General features: G+C 35.8%; 1 protein-coding gene across 1 annotated transcript in view; it reads right to left on the minus strand.

Annotated features, from left to right (window-relative positions):
* LOC107095836 (chromosome unknown open reading frame, human C3orf67) overlaps positions 1-22314 on the minus strand; it is a 41668-nt gene that overhangs the window by 10538 nt on the left and 8816 nt on the right. The window contains exons 8-11 of the mRNA XM_015392179.1: positions 19810-19920; positions 17358-17671; positions 9432-9773; positions 5573-5812 (exon numbers count right to left, since the gene is read on the minus strand). Coding sequence (XP_015247665.1) covers positions 5573-5812; positions 9432-9773; positions 17358-17671; positions 19810-19920 — 1007 coding nt within the window. The remainder of the gene's footprint in view (positions 1-5572; positions 5813-9431; positions 9774-17357; positions 17672-19809; positions 19921-22314) is intronic.

The raw sequence follows: 22314 nt of genomic DNA on the forward strand, positions 1-22314 counted from the left end.
GGAAGAAAAAAAAACCCCCACAAGCTGAAGGTTAGAAAGCATTTCAGTATTCCATTGTAAAAGAAAAACAGTCCCACATGTCGTCATTTAAACTTGCTTTAACTGGAATTTCAAACAAAGTACTTACAATGAAGAGAATATAAAAATGCATCTGCTGTTCTAAGAGGTACATCATTTATTTTGAACACTATTTCCATTTGTTTGACAGCTAAATGTGGTTTGAAGGTTCAGTTCTGCAACTGCAGCTGATGCAGCGATGGCTTGCAAGACACAGTAGTTGCTGCTGAGCTTTTCATACAAACACATATGAGACGACTGGCTTTTACAGCTGACATCTCAATTGCTTGTATTGTCTCACTGTGTTATCATCAGCAATCATGGAGCTCTAGTTTATTATAGCTCCATCTCATATCGACATTTGTAAGTTAGGATTTTGCATATTGAGTACAAAAACCCTGCAAAAAAGTAAAAACTAAATAGAAAACCTTGAGAGCTGTGTTAGTCTCTTTAGACATTGTCCCAAACATACTTTTTTTTCCTTAGAAAAATTAAAACATTGAGTAAAAGGCTTTGAATAAAATTATGCAGTGGAATCCTATTGGCAAACATGTCTAAATAAACCATAGCAGATAATTACCGTCTACCTCAAGAGCATTTCTTTTAATCAAGGCTGTTTTCTCGGGGATGAGTGGTAGTCCAGCTGCCGTCTCAGGGCTGTTTTCTTTCATTTTCTATGTATGCAACTCCAACTGTTTACTTGCACAGCTTACTGCCCAAACAAATTTACAGGCGAGGCAGTAACAATGAATATTTGTCCATAAGTGAAACAAATGTGTATTGTGTAACTCTCACAGAAACCTTGCTTAGCGGCGGCTTTCAGATGTAATTATATTACACTTACAGTGGGAATAAATCTCTCTTGGATTCAACGGGAAATATAGTGAAGATGTGTTTACTAATGAAAAAAGCGGCTTTCTTATTTATTAGTTAAATATTTCTCCTAAAACATTTTGTATCATTAAAAAAAATGTATCTAGCAAAAATACTATAGATATATCAAAGTCTAAAAATGGATAGTGTGCTGATACTAGAAAGATAAGGGGAAAACATTTATTTTTCTTTGTGTTTAAACCAATTAAGAGATGCCTAGAAAAATCAATTGGTGGGGCAAAATAGCTGAACTTTCTCCTATACTTTGTGTGTGTGTAAGTGGTTATTGAATGAAGAAGGGAGAAAACTAATGTAAACAAGCTTCTAAACTATGATGTTTAAAATAAGGTTGGAAAAACCACAAAACAAGTATGAGGTTTCAAGAATGGCATTTTCTACAAGGTTATGCCAGCTATTTCTGCAGGATGTTTAAAACAGAAAACAGCAAGTTGTGTGTATTGCAGACAATTTGCTCCATATTATCTTTTTGACTAGCCAACTTTTATCTGGTATGAGACACGCTGGATTTGGAAACAGAGTAAACTGAGTTAACGCTGAGTGAACTGGGTAAATACCGGTACTCATATGAGATCCGTGAGGCAGCAGAGTAAACTTTTAGGTATACAAAAAAGCAAAACATTTGGAGAACAACTTTTCTCTTACACGGTGTAATACTGTATAAACACCCGCCTGAATGCCCTGCAAGCTTTTAATAGCCTAGGATAAATTATTATTTAGCTTTATTCCAAGCTTTTTATCCAGCTCAGTAAATGATTTTCCTGTTATTTATTGTTCTTAAAGAGAAACTAAAATTGGCTAACAGGGTTTTAATGCCAGTAATATCAGCCAGTCAGGGCTTTTAAGAATCTATGATCTATAACTGGATACAGAATTCCAGAATTCAGCTCTTTCCTACAGTATATTTATTATTAATTCAAAACAGTTAAAGGCTTGGATATGCTGTTTTTACACATTTTCTCTTCAGGGGGACAGATGTAGATTAAACTGACTAATTTGTCTTTTTGTGTGCCTCTGGATCCTTTATCAGGGTCCTACTGCCACAGGCCAAACCAAGCATGTTAGGTTAATTACTGATTTTAACTGAGTATCAGAATGAGTGGTTGTAATAAGATGCTTCACCTCTTTTCAAAAGTAAGCTAATAGAAAATTCAAACAAGATAAATTACATTGAGCTGATGGATGTTCAGATTTTACTTGAACAAACATTTTAACAATACATGTCATGAGAGTGCTATGTTTCAGATGTAGCACTAAGCTGGATTTTTAAACACAAAGGTTAAAAGTTAGGGTTCAGAACCTCTATAAGGTTAACTGCTTGTATGCACATAGTATTGTATCTAAACACTGGAATCTCTTATCTGTTTCCCCCAATGATGAGAAAATGTTTGTGGCTGTTTGTAACCTCCAATAAGAAAAAAGTGCTGTGTCAAGCTGTTTCAAAGCTTCCTCTGCCTTTATTTTGTCAAGCTGATCTAAGTGCTTTAGGTAAGGAAAAAAAAAAGGTCTGAACTTTTTTAAAATATGCTGATGTCATCACTGGTGCTACTTCTCAGGAAGCTAGCCATAAACAGAAAAATATTCACCTTAGCAACTATAGAAATGGAGCAGGACTACAACCGTCTGTAGTTGTTTTGCAGGATTTGTCAGAAAGGCATTTTCATTATAAACACAGGAATACCCTGTTTGGTGTGAAAGACTGTCAACACACTGTTGTTGGTGATTGTTGTGCTTTTATCCTTGTGCAAAATGCAACTTTGTCATGAGCTGTTTAGTCAACACTGATATATAGGAGAGCTCTTTTGATGAGGCAACTGGATGTGGCTCTCTACAGATGCTTTTGTGGCATTTAAAATATCCAAAGCGTTTGCTTTAACCGTTTAAACTACTCACAGCATCTGTCACAATCTCAGCTTAGCAAAGGTTTTTAGGCAGGGAAAGACAGAGGGATAAATCATTTGTTGGTAACCTGTCTTTTATATGAGCTATTTGTGGTTCTGTTTAAATGACTTCCATTTTTACTTATTCATTTCTCTTTTTTTTTTTTTTTACATTTCTATCACAATTATGAATATATTTCACATTTTTAACTGGAGGTAAAAGAATAAATGTTTGTTGTTTTTTTTGTGTTGTTTTTCACAAATCTAAACCTGATCAAATCTGGCATCTATTTGTATTCAGTCCCTTAAAAATAAATAAATAAATAAATAAATTCAAGTGTATTTTTTGTTGTTGTTGTACCAATATGCATAAAATGTTAGCTTATTATATAGTGCATGTTGGTAGTCCAAATATGCATAATATGCATAATTCAATCTCAGGATAAAGGCAGCTTTTCTGTAAAGGCCTCGTAGATTTTAAGAGATCTTTAGTAAAATAAAGGATATTAATGAAAAATGACACAGTAAAATGAGCAGAAAAGTGCTGTGTAAAAGATTAAATCAGGTTTATGTTAGAAAACATATCAAACTTTAACCATGTTATAAACACTGTGTGATCCATCATTTGGAAAATGAAAACAGCACTATCACAAACATCAAGACATCTTTAGAGGTCTGCAGCTTAATTAGGATAATTTGTCGTACAACTTTTAGTTGTGCACGCTATAAGTCTGATTATCATGGAACAGTGCAGGAGGAAAGCCACTATAGAAAGAAGACCATAGGTAATCCCATACATGGAACGTAGAATAATTCCATTCTAAAACGAGACCAAAATGATGTTTTTTTTTAAATTGTAACTCCAAAATGCATTATGTGGCTCAGTCCCCCTGAGCCAGAACACATCATTCCTTTATAGCATCTGTATCTTCATGCTGTGGAAATCCTTCCTTTGCCGTAGAGATGGAAAAACTTTAGAATTAATGGGAATTTATGACCATGTGTCAATGTCCACATTTGTGGCAGCATACCATCTATCTAATTGAATCTATCTCCAGCTGTTTCATTACAGATTAATGGGCAAAAATATCAGTCCCTAGATGTGGGAAGCTGCTGTACAGTAGTAGACATTTTACAAGGAGTTGACCCTTTGGGAGCTGAATACAAATGCAAATAACACTTTTCAGAGATTGAATTGAATGTATCATTTTCCCTCCTTGATACAATTCTGCATTTTTTTTACATTAGTCTAATGCATTAATAACCCTTATAAAATGCATTACCTTTGTGGGTGCACCAAGAAAAAGCATGAGAACATTCAACAGCTACTTAAAGCTTCAGCAAAACCGTAAATAAATCCACTCAGAAGTAATTCACTATGGTCTTAAACTTTATGTTCTTTAAGTTTGATTTTGACAGTGCTGTATATAAAAATACACTCTTTTCCTGGAAAATAAAGCACATAACTGAGTTCTGATTAAATTGGAAAATACTTCAAGGTACACAAATATTGCCCTGCAGAGTTGTTTTTTTTTTTTTCCAAAAAGAGTCCTGTACCTATAAAGTCAAAGACCACATGTAAATGTGACACAATTTCACACAACTGCTTAATCTACACGTAGAGTGCTAGTAATGCAAGCCTCGCACAGCATTGCCTGGGGGAGAACTTCTGTCTGGGCTCTTACAGTGGCTGCTGAAGCAGAGAAACCAGCAACAATGGCAAGAATGACAGCAGTGGGAATCACTGAAATCACAGCATCCAGGGACAAGAAATAGCTTGTCATTTCCTGTGAGCGCCTGCTTTTTCTATTAGGGTTTTATGATTATCTTCTGGTTCTAAATGCATCACTTCATTTTTTGTTGGAGGTTTTATTTGTTCTAATGTCTCAACGTCTATATTTACCGACACAACATGTTGTACTGCTTTTACTTGCCCTCTTTTCTCTTTATTTAGGAGGATTTTTTCGTTATATGCTGTTGGTGGTGCTGTTGTCATACTGTGCATATTAAGACTTTTAAACAGTGCTGCTGATAACAGATCACTTCTGTAAATCTCTCTCAGTCCTTCAGTAAAAGCTGCATGCAAGCTGGGCTTCAGAAACTTTTTTTTTTTTAACAGTGACCATATCCTTGTGTCCTCAAACCAAACCACAGGATGAAAATCCCTTTTGGTACCACTCCTGTTTATGTGCAGCTTTAATCCCTGTACTTTAAAGGAAACCTGCATGTATGGAGCTGCTAACACCCCCAGAACCTGTGCTTTTGTGATGACTTTTATTCTGTGGGGATTGCGCAGTGAAGCCAACAGTGTTCTGTCTTCATAAAAGAGTGGTGCATATGCTAATGGGCCATAATATAATGACCTTCAATAGCCAAGAGCAAACTGCACCATCTCTGAATTCTGTAGACTTCTAAAGGGATGATTTCAAATGACCTAAATAATTTTCAGTCACTTGGGGTGCTGCCGATATGGTGCCTGTGTACTCTTAAAAGCAGGAATAAGCCAATAAATATGCTGCGCAAGTCCTTTGTAAATCAAAAAGCCAAGATGCATTAGTACTTCAGGACTCCATATGTTGGGGCTTGAAATGGAAATGAGTGGAAATGAGGGTCAACCAGGGTCAAAGGAAATATTTCAGACAGAAGAATAACCTACTAATGACTACATCATCCTGCTGAACAGGATTTGTTAGGAAAGAGTTAACAAGAACTGCTGGAAAGTATCAGAGGGTGATAGGGCATACTTGCTGGATGTGGGTCCAGGTTGAAGGGTCATCACTGCTCAGGCTGATGCTGACATCACACTGGTGGATCTGAGACGCTCTGAGGGCAGGAACTCTACACTCATCTTCCTCCTCCTGTCTTTTTAAGCTTGCCAACATTCGGAGCTCCTCCTCGTCATCTTCATACATCCTCATACTGCCGTGCAGTCGTGAGATATAATTACTCGACTCAACAGTCCTTTGGATCTCACCGTCTTCTTCCTTTAAATTTATTACCCATAAAAGAGAAATTACTCATCTGGAAGGCATCCAACACTAAGTCCATAGGTGTGACAATCAGTGCCTAGAATATGTGGAAAATTTGTCAAATACCCCTTACACGGTTCCACATGTTGTAACACTAACACCATAAACTGTCATGTATGAATAAAACCTAGAGTATGTGCCAATTATTAGTATACCCCCCTTTCCCTACAATCACAACTAAATGCAGCATATCTACTACCAGAGACTATCAAATGGATTTACGTAAACTAGTCATTTTAACACGTATTATTTTTAAGTCTTTTAAATGTCTATATAGCTTCATAAGCCTTTCCATTACCACTGAGCAGCTTCATCTGAAAATCACTCCCCAAGCATGATGCTGCCACTGCTATCTTCTGCCATCAGGATGGTAGTTTTTGAGCGTTAGTTTTTGCAAAACTGCATTTCAATGTAGTTAAAAAAGGTTAATATGGTTTTATTTAACCATAGTATTCCCCTGTGCATAAATGCAGGTGTCTCCTTCATGACTCCTTGCTAAGTTTAAACTTGACTACAACAGATACTTCGTCCTTGCCACTATTTCATAAAGGATGTGTCAGGTGGAGGACGAATAGCAACTGTGTCGCACAGATTCGTACACCTGAGTGTTTTGTTTACTAATCCTCTATAACGAACCTGTGAGGCCTTGGTAGAACAGCTGGATTAGGTTGGATTAAATACAAACACTTGCACTTTATCAACTAATTTGGTTATCAGAGTAATTTTATCTTATTTGCAAACAAATGAAAGAAGAAAGTGTTTTGTTCTTCTTAAACTTTACAGTTATTTGCCAGTTTGGACTGTTCTAATGCATTCCTTTCCAATTAAAAAGATATAAATAAGAAATAAGAAGAAATAAGATATATGAAATGTGTAAATGAGCTCTGTGTTCTTTGCTGCTTACATAGGTGTAAAACTCTTAAACTCAGCCATGATACCAGGTAGTCATTAAGGAATTACAGGTCTAGCTCTGTTGTTTTGACCCTCTTTAAAGAGTACATCTATTGACTTAGGAGACCAATATAGTAACTCTATTGGTATGGCAAATGTAAGGAACCCTAGTGGTGAATCAATTGTAGTCAATACACTGAAGCTGCAGGAGAGGAAACAAAACTCCTTGTCATATTTCTCTGACAACATTTCACTCAAAGCTGTCACTGCACGCTGCCTGCTGGGTTTGGCACAAATCAGGGGTGAGGTGCTCCACTGATGAAGGATGCTGCGATTTCACTCAGCAGAGAGTTGTGTGCATGCTTTTTGCATGCACAAGACTCTCTCGCTTACATTGAAGCATGCAGCTTCAATGTGAGTGAGAGTCTCCCTTATTTCTATAGTATAATTCTAAAAAACTCATTTATAACCCCTTTAGCTATGTGGACTAACAGTGATCACACAGTGCTATGTATAGGGACAGCTAGACAACTACATTGCCTTGCAAGATGTTCATAGGCTTTAAACTTTTAGACATTTTTGTTGCCAAAAATGTTGCCAAAAAACAACTATTAACTTACATATATTTGATTAGGGCTTAATGTAATAAACCATTACAATGTAGTGCATGACTGTAAAGAAACAGGATAATAAATCTGTCATGGTTTGTGGAGGAGTAGGACTGAAGTGGTAAGCAGACATCAGGCGTCACATAACATTGAAGGAGGATTTAATGCAAAAACTGATGACAGAACGACGAGAACCAGACATAGGGAAACTGAAAGACAAAGGCTTAAGTAGCAAAAGGAATAACTAAAAACAGGTGTGGGTAATTAACTACAAATAAACAAAAAACTGTTAATCTCATCTTGTTTTTAGAAGTAAACATCTGAAAAGTATAGCATGTAGTTATACATTAAGCTGTTCATACCATCTAACTGAGCTTGAGTTATTTTGCAGAAAAGAAGAAAGTGAGTCCCCAGATTGGAAAAGCTGGTAGAGACATACCCCAGAAGACCACAACTGCGGAAAAAGGTAGTTTTAAAGTGTTAAACTCAGGCGGCGGAATACTAATTCACATTACACTTTTCTTGTTTTATGTGTAGAAATATTGAATTTTCTTCCAGCTCTAAATACACCATTTCACCTAGTTCTATTATGTAACATCCTGAATGTCATGAGACTAAATGCAGAAAAAGGTCAAGGTGCCTTCAAACTTTTACAAAGTTATGATACCAAGAAATGTGTTAATATGCAGCTTGGTTGCTACAAGACCACAAATCTTAGTTTTTACAACATGAAAAGGTAGATATGATATTTCCAAGTTCTAAAAGACACAGGAATCCACAGGAATAAAGTCCTCTTAAGGGAAATTATATTTATGTTGCTTCCTTTTTCATTTTGTTTTTAGAAAGAACAAACAACAATCAACTGTCTTCTTTATTTCTCTGTGGCGTCCACAAACTCCCCACAACCGCTAGGATGTTTGATTTAGCCCACTGTGCATATACCTGTTCTTTCTGTCACTGCTTCATCTGATGTTTCTTAAAGGACAAACAGTTCATGATGGATTCTTCTGAACTTCTAAAAGAAATAAATGCCTGCAGGGACAGCTGACAGGTGCAAAGTCAGGCTTTGACTGTTTAGCATATTTGCAGAAAAATGTAGGCAAAGAGGGTTAACATTTCTCTGCCTTAGTAGAAACCAACCCATCTCATCTGATCATTTTCAGCTTTAAAAAAACAGTTGTCCAAAACATTCAAATCAAAGAAAACAATGGCAAAATACACTGTATAAACCACACTTACTTGGTTTTCAGTTGGAAAAATATTAGGGTCAAGCCTGATATTCTAGGAATGGGTTGCGTTTTACTGAGAATACATTTTTTTGTACGTTTTGATGCAACGTTATCTGAAAATCTGCTGTCTTTTGCTGCTAGGCATTATAACACCAAACATGAGGAACTCACAGTAGGTTCAGTGTCTCATCAACAGCTATTCAGTTAAAAGAGTTATCACTTGGAAATCTGACTTTTTCACGTCGAAGCATGTGTGAAGGTGGTGGGCTTCTGTTGAAACCTGCCTTAGAGTTAAAGTCTCTTGGTGTATTTCTTTGTTCAAACCAGAAAAACTCACAAGAGTGTGCTCTCCAAAAGCACCAATTTGGACCTCCTCTTGGATTAACATAATTTGTGGAAGGGTGCTAATATTAGCTCACTTTGGCATGACCCTGTTTTCTATATTCTACCAAAAGCAGGGATTCCAACAATCAGAAATTCACCTGCACGAAGTTGGTAAGTGTTGCTGCTTGTGTTAATTATGTAAATGACCAGGAAACTATAGTAGACAAACAATGGGAAACTGCTGATTTTTCTAACCCTACATATACATAAATGCACATTCACAAATAAAATTCTCACCTTCCCAGAAAAAGAAGGGTGGGATTCCAAATGAGCTCCATTCATTTTTTCTTCTTAGAATATTTAAGCATATATTTAAAGAGAATTTCAAAGGGATTGTAAATGTAAAATACCAAGTGTAGAATCCTCTAATCATAAGGAGAAAAACAGAAATACTGGACCATAGAACCATTGTAAAATATATGTTGTAAGGTCAGTGATTATTGGTAAACTTGTGAATCCTACCTTAGGCTGTTTGGAGTTGCTGAAGTGAACTTCATGCAGAAGTCTCCTACAAAGTGAAATGCTGATGTCTTCACCGAAACCCTCATCTGATTTTTCAGACTTGTGGCGTTGTCTGTTAGGTGAGAGGCAGCGCTTGGGGACCATGCTTGCTGGTTCAGCTCTTCGGTTGCAGGGCGACTCTATGCAGGTGTTAGTTACACCTTGGTTCTGTGAAACTTGGTTTGTATGTAGAGATTCAGATGGATTCATGGGCAGCACCTGCTGACTTCTATCAGCAGATCTGCTGGTAGCAGGATAAGGCATGCTAGTTTGTTGATGGTGGAACATGATGTGACTTGTATCCTAAAAGAAAAACAATGTTTTTTGTTAACTCAAAACACTATTAAAGGTAAATAATTAACTAAATATATGTGACTCTTGGAAATTGGAGCGTAAACTTATATGTGTTGTTCTGGTATTTAGAACGATGTGAGCATTGCCGGAATAGTGTGGGTAAAAGACAGGTAACTGGTGCCAAAGTGTTAAAAGCTTACACAAACAGCTAAGAGTGTTTGAACAGAGGGTCTGTTCTCAGAAACTGTTTCAGATACTTTTTCAACGGCGTAGACAAGTCTCAAGTCTTTTATGATTACAATTACTCTAATCATTATTTGTATATACTAAGTATATCACATAAAAACTGACCATATTTACTATTTTTTAACATTAGGATGCATTCAAATATAAATGCCAGTTGTTAGGTTACATATTAAAATAAAAGGATCTAATATTTACTGATAAAATATTTCTAAATATGTTCGTTTTTTTTTTTTGTTAACTGCTTTTTATTTACATTTTCAGGGAAAATGAACTGATATTAATCGGTACCAGTAATTGCAATATTTCTAAATCTATTAAAAAGGAAGTCCTTTTATTTTAAAGAATTAATGATACATTGTGCTGGTACTAATTGAAGGCCAAAAGAAGAAGAGAAAAGAGAAAGTTTAGTGTGTTTTAAACAATACAAAGTCAGAGCTCAGTTAAAGATTACTATGATGCTACATCAAACATAAACAGGTTGCTCTAAGCCATGGATTTTAATCCCCACTAAGCAAACACAGCTTTAATAGGAGACTGTTAAAGCAGCAGACTGTTGGCTTGTGTTATGGTAGCATTAGATAAAACAAGAACAACATGGAGGTTAACTCTTTTTACGATGTTACCACAGAAACTGGTAATTTTGTATTCAAAAGGGTCAGGCCATATGGACTTCAAATGTTAATGGTGGTATTGCGATAACAGCAAACGTGATGATTAAAAAATATTTCTTACTTTTTTGACTTTTTAAGCGACTGTATGGCAGTGACTGCTTGCAATAGCATGCATAGCCTCACAATGACAAATTCTGCTGTTGAAAAGCAAAGTAGGCTTCTTCAGGATACCATTTTTTTTTAAGAATTGTGATTTTTATGACTAAACTGCACACATACTAATCAAATAAAATCATAATTTCTTAATTCATCAGTTTTCTATTAGAACGAGCAGCAGAAAAAAATCCACCAAGTTCTTTCATTTTCCAAGCTTTAAATATCATTAATCTCAATTTATCGTTGTGAGGATTGCTGTAAATCCTTATAACAACAAACCGTAGGTCAGAGGGGACAACAATATTCATTTGCTTAACTGAGCTACACTTCAGTGCTTCCTTCTACAAGGAAGAAATTTTCATAAGACCTTGAATCCAAGTCAAGTGCCTTTTATTTAGCGTCTGACTCTAAGTCAATATTTGCACATTTGTGTCATACATTTATGCCCCTATCTCTAGCATCTAATGTGAAATAATGTGTCCACATTAATTTCATGTTTTAATCAAAAATATTTTTGGATTTATCTGGATTTTTACCAAATGAAGACATCAGTGGTGTTATGTATTCCTGGGAAGTCTTTCAGAGTTAGCACCGTTCAACACAACAATATTTTAAAAATCCTAAATAACTTTTTTTTATTTTGACCTCACACTGAAAAAGGCAGACTTAAAGACCCACCGGCTTCAGATCTGTGCCTACCAATGAGGTAACATAAGACACTGGAAATTATAAAACTGATGCATGGTTCTTCTCTCCACTGAAGGAGAACTCATACAAACCACAGTTTTGAATACTATAAGTTTCTCCACGAAGCTTCAAAGATGCATGATGCTAAAAAGTTTGTGACTTGCTACTTTGCAAGGGAAGGGAGCTGAATTCACAACACAAATGTGACCCACTTCTATTACACAAGAAAAGAATATAAGAAAAAAATCTGATCTCAAATCCTTCAAAGAATGTTGTCCAGATCAGTTGGCCACCCTACAGCCATACTATAAAAGCAAGCATGTGTTGTTCATTCAGACGTGCAGGGAAAACAGGTTAGCAAACTCACACCTGCATGTTTTTAAACTTATTCAGGGGTAATATATGTCAAACCCAGCTGTTTTGTCAACATAAAGTATCAGTGATTATGTACAAAGGGTTATGCAAAGTTTCTCTCCCTTGTATTTACATTTTTTTCTCAATATACAACTGGGTCACAAAAAAAAAAATCCATTGCAACGGTTGTGAGACAGAGCTGACAACAGCTTCCGTCGTTCTCAAAGGAGCATGCGACACACATGAGACCCACTGCTCAAGCTTACACTGCATGAATGTTTCATATCCAAAGCATAGATTTTCTGTGGAACATTAATTTAGTGCTATTCTGCACTATTGGTTACAAACTGACATTGATTTAATATCCTAACTTGATGAATAGATGCATCAGATTCTATTTATATTTTAATAAACCATGTTTTCAGTGATACTGAGAATTCCCAGCACAAAACCAATGCTTCTCTAATTATGTGTCCTTTTTTTTTCTCTCCAGCCTTTGCAAGTTCTTCACAAACAGGGAGTCACAGTTAAAGAATGCATTTGAACTGATTGCTGGCAAATGTACATTCATTATGGACATTGTATGGCCATTATTTTTCTCAAATTAAGTCATCCTACTCTATTTCAACACTATCTCTTCCTTCTATTGTCCTCCATCTTTAGCTTTGTTTAGGGTGAGATGTTATCACAAGCCCCTGGAGGTTTTCCGCTTGGTGGCTCCACATATTATTTCTCTCTACTTTCTTACTCTGCTTTATCATTTTCATAAGTTCAGGTGAATAAACAATGAATCACATGTATTATTGAAAGGCAGGATATGGGTGGGGCTGGGAGCATGAATGAGCTTTACTGAGCTGCTGTGCTGTGCATTGTTTGAGTTATTTTTACATCAAAACAGCTGCTTTCCTCTGAAATTATAACAAACTTTACCTTGGTCCGTTGTTTCTGATACATTTCAAAGTGTTTCATATGCTGTAAGTTCGTTGCTTTGTTCTGCTTTTAATATTTCTCTCTGTTTAAAAAACAGTGTCTGCTCAAGAGAGTTGCATGAACCTGATGCAACATTTTGAAAGATCATAATGTTCCAAGTTCGGAAAAGAGCAACCTACAGTAAAAGACCAAAAATCAAAATAGGCCTGATCATTGTTGGATGGATAAACATGTTTTTAATATTATTAGGAGGCAACACAGTTGCTTGAATAATAAAAAAAAAAAATAATGGTTTGCAATTTATTAGGAAAGAATATATATGCTCATATTGTTGGCAGTGTGGATTCCTGTAAAAACCTATAGATGATATTTGAACAAAAGAGGGTAAAACTTCTCTAAGACCCAAACTGCCGTTATTTTAGATAGACCTAGGCTTTTTTCCAAGTAAACACATAAACAATTATTATTAAAACCATCGTCATCAGAAGTGTTATGAGTGTTTAATTTAGAAATGCTGTTAGCTGTTCGCATTCATAATGTCATCATGTTTTTTATCAGTAATATCCAATTTAAATCTTCTGTTCAAAATCTATGCGAAGGTGCATGAGCAAAACCCATAACTAACAGGCAACAACATTGGTGGAAGTCCATATAAACATCACCAAGTGCTTCACAGAACTACTTACAGTGTAAAGCTAAATGACTTTAACTAAACCTCTACTTCATTATGTACCAAAAATAAAACTTCAAACTAATTATTTAATGGCCTCTGTATTACCAGGAATTAAATAGTCATAACACTTAAATGTTTTCTTTAACCTGGTCCACAGAACTGTAAAGATTGTTCTTATTCTGTTCTTAACAAATCTCCTTTATGTGACTTTATCAAGATCCTCTTATGCCTCACTCACAGGTGCTTGTGTAGCCATTATTGCAGCTCAGGAAGGTTGCATGTGAATTACCCCATAAGTGGGACTGAAAGGTACTTAGACCAATATAGCAAGGGTTCTGAGTGCATTAACGCCATGGTGGATTTTTTTTTTCTTTTCTACAACATTAAAAAGCAAAGCTGTATTTGATTTACATGCCAGTAACAAAACGGACAGATCAGGCAACCCCTAAAACAAACTAGATATTTATAAGGAACTGTGCAGTAAATAAAAAAATATGTTACTTTTATTAGGCAATCAGTTACTGTCACTACTGTTGCTCATACTATGACTAAACCCAGAACTGATTCAGTGTATAAAACATTAAATAACCTTTGTAGAGTTATGTTCAACAATGTAGGCATTTGAGCTTAAATATTTTGCAACAATAATAATGTTAAATTTAAAAATCAAACAAACCTATATAAAGTAGGATATATGCCTTAACATTTAGTGAATGTAAGACCCTTTATTTTATGATTTATGCTACATTTTTCTATCATGTTTTATTCTCACTGCTTCTTTAATTTTAAGTTCACAGAGAAATATTCTTCATTCTTTTGGTGCACTGTCATAATGGCTACATTTTGTTTTCCTCATTTTACAGAGTAATGATGGTCATCACAAAGAACAAAAGTTTTCAAATGTTAGTGTGTAAAACGAGGTTAGCTGACACAAAGTTTTACAATGACTGATGAAGTAGTAGTGGTGCTCTCAATCAGTCGGTTTAAAGTTCAGAGGCATTGTTCCTGTTTTTCAGATGTTTATGGCCGGTTTTCTGTAATAAAAGATGAATCAATAAAAAAAAAAGCAGCAACAGATGAAAACAATTACATACGAAACACGATATTGTATTTTGAAAACCTCAGGGTGTCCTCTCGTACGGTGGTGTTTGTTTCTTTTGAAGTGCTCTTTTTCTTTTTGAAGTGTTCAGACGAATTCAACGAAGAGGCTACATGATCATTTGATTGCATGGAGAGAAAGATGCTTTTCTCTAACAACCTGTCTGCATGTGGGTGTGTAAGTGTGTTTGTGAGAGGTTGTGTGGGCGTGCAGAGCGAGTGTGCCCATGAGTGTGCCATGTGATGCCTCCCCACATACAAAGCAAGCACTTTAAATTGTCGGTCTTTTTAAACATGTTGTTTAGAGCTTGTTTTGTACTATAATGCATATAGCTTATATTATATAGCTAAGTGCTTTATGAAATTATGCAAGATTATGCTGAGCATTTCCAGCTGGAGGGAGGGGCTTTAGATACATAGTGCCTTGCCAAATTATTAACATTCTATTAGGTGTTTTTAACTTTTTTTTTACAGTGAATCCAAAAAAAATAAAGTGAAACACTGCAAAATATTACAATTTATAAAAAATCTGTATTGTGAGATGCAAATGTATTCAGCCTGTATTGTTCTGATATTCCTAAATGACAACCAGTCTAACCAAATGTTTTCAGAGTCCAGCTTTGTGTGTATATAATCCCAGCACTCTCACAAAGCCATGAAAATAGTAAGAATTTGGTATAACTGCAAACAAAGATATGGCCAGCCACCTAAACAAATAGGCCTGGCATGAAGAACATTAATCAGAGAAGCAGCCAAGAAGCCCATAATTACTCCAGAGGAGCTTCAGAGATCCACAGCTCAAACAGGATAACCAGTTGTTGTCAACCCCATAAATCTGACTTTTTGGAAGAGTGACAAGAAAATAATCATTACTGATAGAAAGACAAAGATGTTGGGTACAGCAGGAAAATGGAAGAAGGTGTGCTCATTTTATTTTTTTGGCCTACATGCATAATGCAATATTTAGTGGAAAATCAAAAAAAAGCATGGTCTTAATGAAATTCTTAAGCAGTTACAGGAAAGCTGGTAACAGAAAAATTGAGCAGAGTTAATAAAGGTTTATCAAAGAGAGGTCCACCTTCCAGTGGGAAAAATAACCTTAGTTAGAGTTAGAGTTACAGTGGAATGGGTTAAATTCAAAAAAATTAATGTGTGAGAATAACTCAGTCAAACTCCATAACAAATCTGATTAAGGAACTGTGGAAAGACTAGAAAAAATACAGGTTTACATGCTGTATTTGAATATTTACATTGAGCTTGAGCTACATTGTATAGAGGAAAATAAATCTACAAATGGTAGAGAAAAAAAGATATGCAACTATAAATGCATCCATCCATCCATTATCTGACAAGCTTGTCCCAATTGGAGTCGCGAGGGGTGCTGGTGCCTATCTCCAGCAGTCAATGGGTGAGAGGCGGGGTACACCCTGGACAGGTCACCAGTCCATCGCAGGGCAACACAGAGACAAACAGGACAAACAACCATTCATGCACACACTCACACCTAAGGACAATTTAGAGAAGCCAATTAACCTAATAGTCATGTTTTTGGACTGTGGGAGGAAGCCGGAGTACCCGGAGAGAACCCACGCATGCTTAGGTAGAACATGCAAATTCCATGCAGAAAGACCCTTGGCCGGGAATCAAACCCAGAACCTTCTTCTTGCAAGGCAGTAAAATGTTAATCTATGGTGAATTGAATAAGACGTGCTTATTATAAACATATTTTTGATGTTTATTTCTCAAGAAATCTGCATAAGAACTGATTTGTTTTAATTGTTTAGGATAAGACCCCCTCCCCCCCAAGTTAATTTGTGATATGATGTGTATGTAAATGTGGACACAAAAATAAACCTGATACCAATGGTCAATTTAATACATTAATTTATACTGAAGCATTGAAATGTTTTACTGATGGTTCACCAAAGAGCATGGATGTCTTATTTCTGGTGGATCTGCGCATTATAGGACTGTTTTATTGTTGTTGTTTTTTTGTGGTTGAAATAGCAGATAGTTTCTGGTTTTCTAATTAAAAATATCAGCTGCAATTACTCAGCTGTGATTTACCAGACTTATTACAAGTTTGAATAAGTAAAGCAATTTGGCATTTCTTTACAGTTTGCTTTTTATTACTTTACTTAAACAGTTTTAATTTCTCTGTTCACCATAAAAAATATGGCCTTTGATTAAATTTAACCTAATTTGATTTAACCAAACTTAAATTAAAGTTAAATTAATTAAAATCTTCAAATGTTGATATAGCATGAATATATCTTAGTGAAGCTCTTTCATAAATATGCCACATTGATATATAGAGAGCTAAAATCTGATTAACTTGTTTTAGCAACACAGAATAAGCTAAAATGTCACTACTTTCCAAATGTTAATGCAAGATGTGGGAGAAGACTCCTTTCTGGAATATGCAGAAATACCAGAAAACCTTGAGGTAGTAAAGGATTTTTAAACACATACATATGAACCGGAAAGGACAGGTCAATCTAAAAAATATAAGGAAAACTATATAACAATATCTAATACTTAAGTTAGATTCTTCTTCAGTATGCCAATTATACAGGAATCATCTTTTATTATTTACATTTATCTGATGTTAGTTTCATTTGCCCTTTAATGTGTGTCTGAATCCCTTATTTGCGATAGAAACAACTTAAAAACGCTGTTTGACAAAAATATCAAGGGCAGCTTTGAAATCTATCAAACCTTTCAAAAATAATGCTCCCTGTGATACTGAAAAGATGTTATTCTACTTATTTGTATCTAACAGTTTATTGCTACATAATAAGCAAATGAAACTTGTGAATGACATAAAAACACACATACCTCATCACTTTCACTGCCGATAAAGTCATCTTCAAGCGTTGCATGCTGCCTCCCTCCACCAGTCCTTTGGACCTGACTGTCTCCAAGCTCCATCTTTTCCTGATCACCCTGATTCTGCCCTCGTCTGGGTGAGTGCGGCAGGGATGAGAAAGTGAACACCTCCTCCTGCAAAGTGAGCTGGGGCTCGGACCCCTCATTACTCTCCCAGCTATTCCAGACCTCTGGGTCAGGAGACAAACCTGGTCGAAGTTGAGACTCTTCTGGTGTGGAGGCGGCTTCCTTGGTTACCTTTGCAGGGCTGCAGCTCTGCACAACTGGGATTACAAAACATACATTAATCCCTCACTGAAGCAGCATTTTTATTTTCTTTTAAGATTATTTACTTTATAATATGAACCTTATGATTCTATTTATAATAGTCACTAAACAATCTTTGATACAGTTTTTCATCCGCAAGGAAAAGTCTGCCTTCATTCCTGAAATTTGTTATCATTATATGTCAGCACTATCTTTTCATCAATCTTTAAAAGAAATAGGCCAATGCGATTTCAGTCATATGAAAAAAACAAAAAAGCAGCTTTAAGTGTGCTGCATGCATATGATCCCAGTCAAATTGGATGGAGAACATCTGGAAACATCCATCTATCTTCTACAAGGTCAAGGGAGGCTGGCATCTAACTCCAGTACTCTATTGGTGAAAGGCGGGGTACATTCTAGCAGTCCATCATGAGGCAACACAAAACCATCAACACGCACTCATAACTAAGGGCAAATAGGTCACCAAAGCACTTCATGTTTTTGGAGTGGGAAGAAGCTGCACTACTCAGAGAAAACCCGAGTATACCGTGGACAACATGCAAACAGCAAGGAGAAACTCCCCACACCAGAGATCCAACCCCAGACTGTCTTGCTACAAGGTGTCAGTGCTGCACACTGCTTTCCTGTGCAGCTTACATTGAGTAACTTGAATTTTAAAGTTTTGCTACAGATTCTTAGATCTGGATTTTGAGTAGGACATTCCAAAACAAGAATATGCTTGAATCTAAACTGTTCAATATTTACTATGGCAACATTTGTATGGTCTTTTTCCTGCTGGAACAAAGCCCAGCATTTTTCTGCAGCCTACAATTACCTTTCTATTGTTATTGTCCTATTAGGATCCATATATCATTTAATCTAAATCCCTGCTGAAGAATTGCCTTTCCACATCCTGATACTGCTTCTGCTATGTTTAATCATAGCAACGTTGTTGTCAGAGCATTGTTTTCTACTTCATATAAAACTTTGTAAAGTATGTTCTGTGAACAAACAACTGTTCTTCCACCTGAGTTGTGAATCTCCACAGCTCACCCAGAAATTCTAAGGGCCTCTTAGCATCTACAACTTTAAATCTCAGCTGGCTTCCTTTGTTTTCATGATGCTTTTCATGACCTTACAAAAAGCTTTTATTTGGTAACTACTGGTGATATATTGTTTGATTTATGGTTATAAAAGTAAAGAGGACTGAATATTTAGTTACGCATAAAACAGGTACAAGTCTGTGTGCAGGTTTATCATGTACAATTTTTAGAAATATATAGGAGATTGTGATTGTAGTGTGAGCAAGTTCACTTTATATGAATACTTATGCAAGGCACTGTATAGAAAAGCCAAGAGGGGTAAAAGCTGTTATAAGCTTAATGAAAGTTACTTCAATTTGTAAGTGCAAGTAAGACACAGTGAATCTTTTTTCTTCAAGATAAACCTCAGCTAAAAGACAGAGGCACCTAAATCTGAATGAGTGAGCACATTTGAACCTCTCGACAGTATAATCACTTCCTCTAATTGCCCACTGTGTGGCAAACCCTGGGCCCAGGAGATGTCCCTCTGACTTTTATTTAATGTGCCACATTACCATTAATGAACTAACTACTTTCCATCGGTGGGCAGGGCTGCACCAAAGGAGCTTACTGCTTGTGGAGAAACCTCCATAAATGAGCTCTCAGAACGCATGCACTCGTTTTGCAAGGACAATGTGAGAGTGGGTGTGTGCGCATGAGGGTTATGTGGGGGATGGCGGTGGGGAAGAGAGCACAGGTTGGAGAGAGGAGGGTCATGCAAGTGGCCCTGATGTGGGTTATGTAAAATTTAAAAGAGGTAAAGAAGCATATATGCAGCACAGAAGCATTAAAATTCATGCTATATTTTTGAAGGGATCTAATTTCTGAGTTATCTGAATATGTAGTAGGACAGATTTTCAAGTATAAAGGAGCTAACTATTTAAATAAGAAAAACCAAAAATGATCATGTCTGTCTTCCATCATTGTCCTATGCGACTGTGTCTTTATTTTTGTCTTACAAAGAACATGTTATCATACTCTTAACTTCCCCATGACTAGATTTGTAGATGTTTGGGCTAGAAGCCCAAAAGACAATACTACAATACATACCCTGATACACATAAATAATGTACCTGATGATGGTACCGTCTCTCTTCTGGCAGTCAGGACTCGTAGCTTCTTAGATCCCTGCTTACCAAACAGCCTTTGTTTAGGTGGGCGCGGTTGTAATTTGCAAGATGCTCCTACAAATAATAATTTGATCATAAAATGGTTTATAACACAATAGATTCAAACAACAATGTTATTAAAGCTTGCCAGAAGCATATCTGTGAACTGATTATGCACCGTGAAAATCCCTAATAATGAAGGTATTTCAGCAACTGAGCTTCTTACATTCATTCATTGCAAAAAGAATATATCCAGCTACATTATGTTCAGCTGAATTAAGGAATTTTAATCAGTCAGATTTTGCATTCAGTCATGCTGAAAGGATAGTGTATTACCAATCATAAAGGCTGTTATTGGATGCTCCAGATACTTCATACTCTGCAGAAACAGAGCTTATTTTTGTGTTGCCCTATACAAAATACTTTTACAAGGGTACAAGGCTTGGAAGAAGTAGCTAAATTATTTCCTCAAGGAAGATTCTCAGCAATAGGTGACACCATGTAATAAGCCAAAGCTATCTAGACTCATGGTGATGCAGTTGCATAGTCAGTGACACTTTCTTTTAATTATTTTTTACATTCATCCGACTGTAGACATTTCTAAGGTGTTCCTGCCCTCTCTACAACTGACAGAGAAAGGGATTTTCTTAGCATCATACTGTATACTGCCTGGTACACTTTATATATGGAAAGATTCTCCAGAAAAAAAATCCTAACAAAAAAGAAAAAAGAAAAGAATTAAGTTTGCCTCAATGGCTTTGGTTAAGTAAATAAGGATCTTTTTAAAAGGAACTTAACCATTGCTCATTTTATAAATTAGCCTTAAATAATGCAAAGAGGTGTGACCTGTGGGACCCTATTACCCCTTCTATACAGCTTCTTGTTTCTCTAAGTATTATCAATTTTACATTTGTGAGCATTTATGTACAGAAGTCAGGTTTTTTATATAATTTTAACAGAAAAAAACTTGGAATTTTGGTATTTAAAACAGGCCAGTGTTTTAGAAAGGCTATTAAATTCTATGGAGAAGTCTATGCGCCCATGAAGCTAAACAGATTTTATTGGGGTTAAACAAATATCATATTTTCTGTATATATATAGGTGATTTTTTTTTTTTTTTTTTATGTAGCAAATCACTTCTGCTACTTGGCAGTCTTACCTGCTGGGCCTGGTCTCATTTTACCTTTGGCATAACAGCATTACTTAGTCCAGTTAAATGGAAAATACATTATCTTTCACTTGAATCTATAAGTTTGGATAGTGTTCTGAAAAGTTAAGATAAAAAAAACAGTGTATATAGCTCACAATTTAAAATGTAAGATCAATTATGCTGATAGAAAAAAATAAAATAAACGTATCCAGCTTGTGGCAGTCTTTATTTGTTTTGGGCTTTTACAGAGTGTTTCTTAAGAAAGCTGCCAGTAACCTTTAAAAGTCGGAAATAGGTTGTGGAGATACAACAGTAAACCAAAACAGCAAAGGTATTTATGTATCTCAGTAATATTTCGAACTCGATTTTTAACAGCATGTTTAACAAACGTGGCACCAGGTAGTTTGTTAGGGTATGTACACCATACTAAGCTTGGACCAGAGAGGCAGAAGTTAAGACATCTTTATCAAAGATAAGGCCTACAGGACGATTTCTAAGTAGCTTTTTCATCCTATTACAACAGAGAAGAGTAAATGTAGTTTTAGGATGATTAAGACAGATAGTTCAAATAAATATTAGAAAATATCCAAATCTATGATTGACAAATAATTGTTGAACCTAAGAGGCTCCATTGCACAAGCTGTTTAAGAGCCTCAGCAATTACACAAAGGACAACAATAAAGCCCATCTTGAATTTGCCAAAATGCATATTAAAAAGGCCAAATGTTTCTCAAGGTTTACTTAATGAACCACACAGATGCAATGGAGCTTTAAAGCTAGTCACCGGTTCTCTGTCTATCAAAAAAGACCACCTTACCAACTGTGAAAGATAGGACTGGCTTTTCTGCATATTTTATTTTTATTTTCAGTGGCAAAAGATTTAAAAGTTAATACCAATGTGGGTATTTCCTATGCCAAAAACTACAGCTGTAATCAGGGCCCTTTAACAGTTTCTTCTGTGCCAAAAACAGGATAATGACCGGAAAATACAGCTAAGGACAAAATTACTGGGAAAAAAAAAATGTTGGTCAAGGAGCCCAGATCTTCATCTTATTATACATATAATAAATCAAAATGTTACAGAGCAAAGATGCCACATAAAAAAAGGTAGATTTTTTCTGAGCATTTTACTTATGAAAAGTGGAGACGGCAGATATCTCATTGCAAGGAAAGAAATTCCTTACTGGCAGGGACTGCTGCAAAAGATGCTGACATAAAATAGCAACAGTTATTCACCTACAGTAATTTAATGAAACATTTACCTAAATAGAAACATTTTAATAAACCTGAAAACAAAAGATATGTCTCACTTTTGTTAA

Source organism: Cyprinodon variegatus, unplaced genomic scaffold, assembly GCF_000732505.1.
Source record: "Cyprinodon variegatus isolate N-32 unplaced genomic scaffold, C_variegatus-1.0 Scaffold577, whole genome shotgun sequence".
NCBI lineage: Eukaryota > Metazoa > Chordata > Actinopteri > Cyprinodontiformes > Cyprinodontidae > Cyprinodon > Cyprinodon variegatus.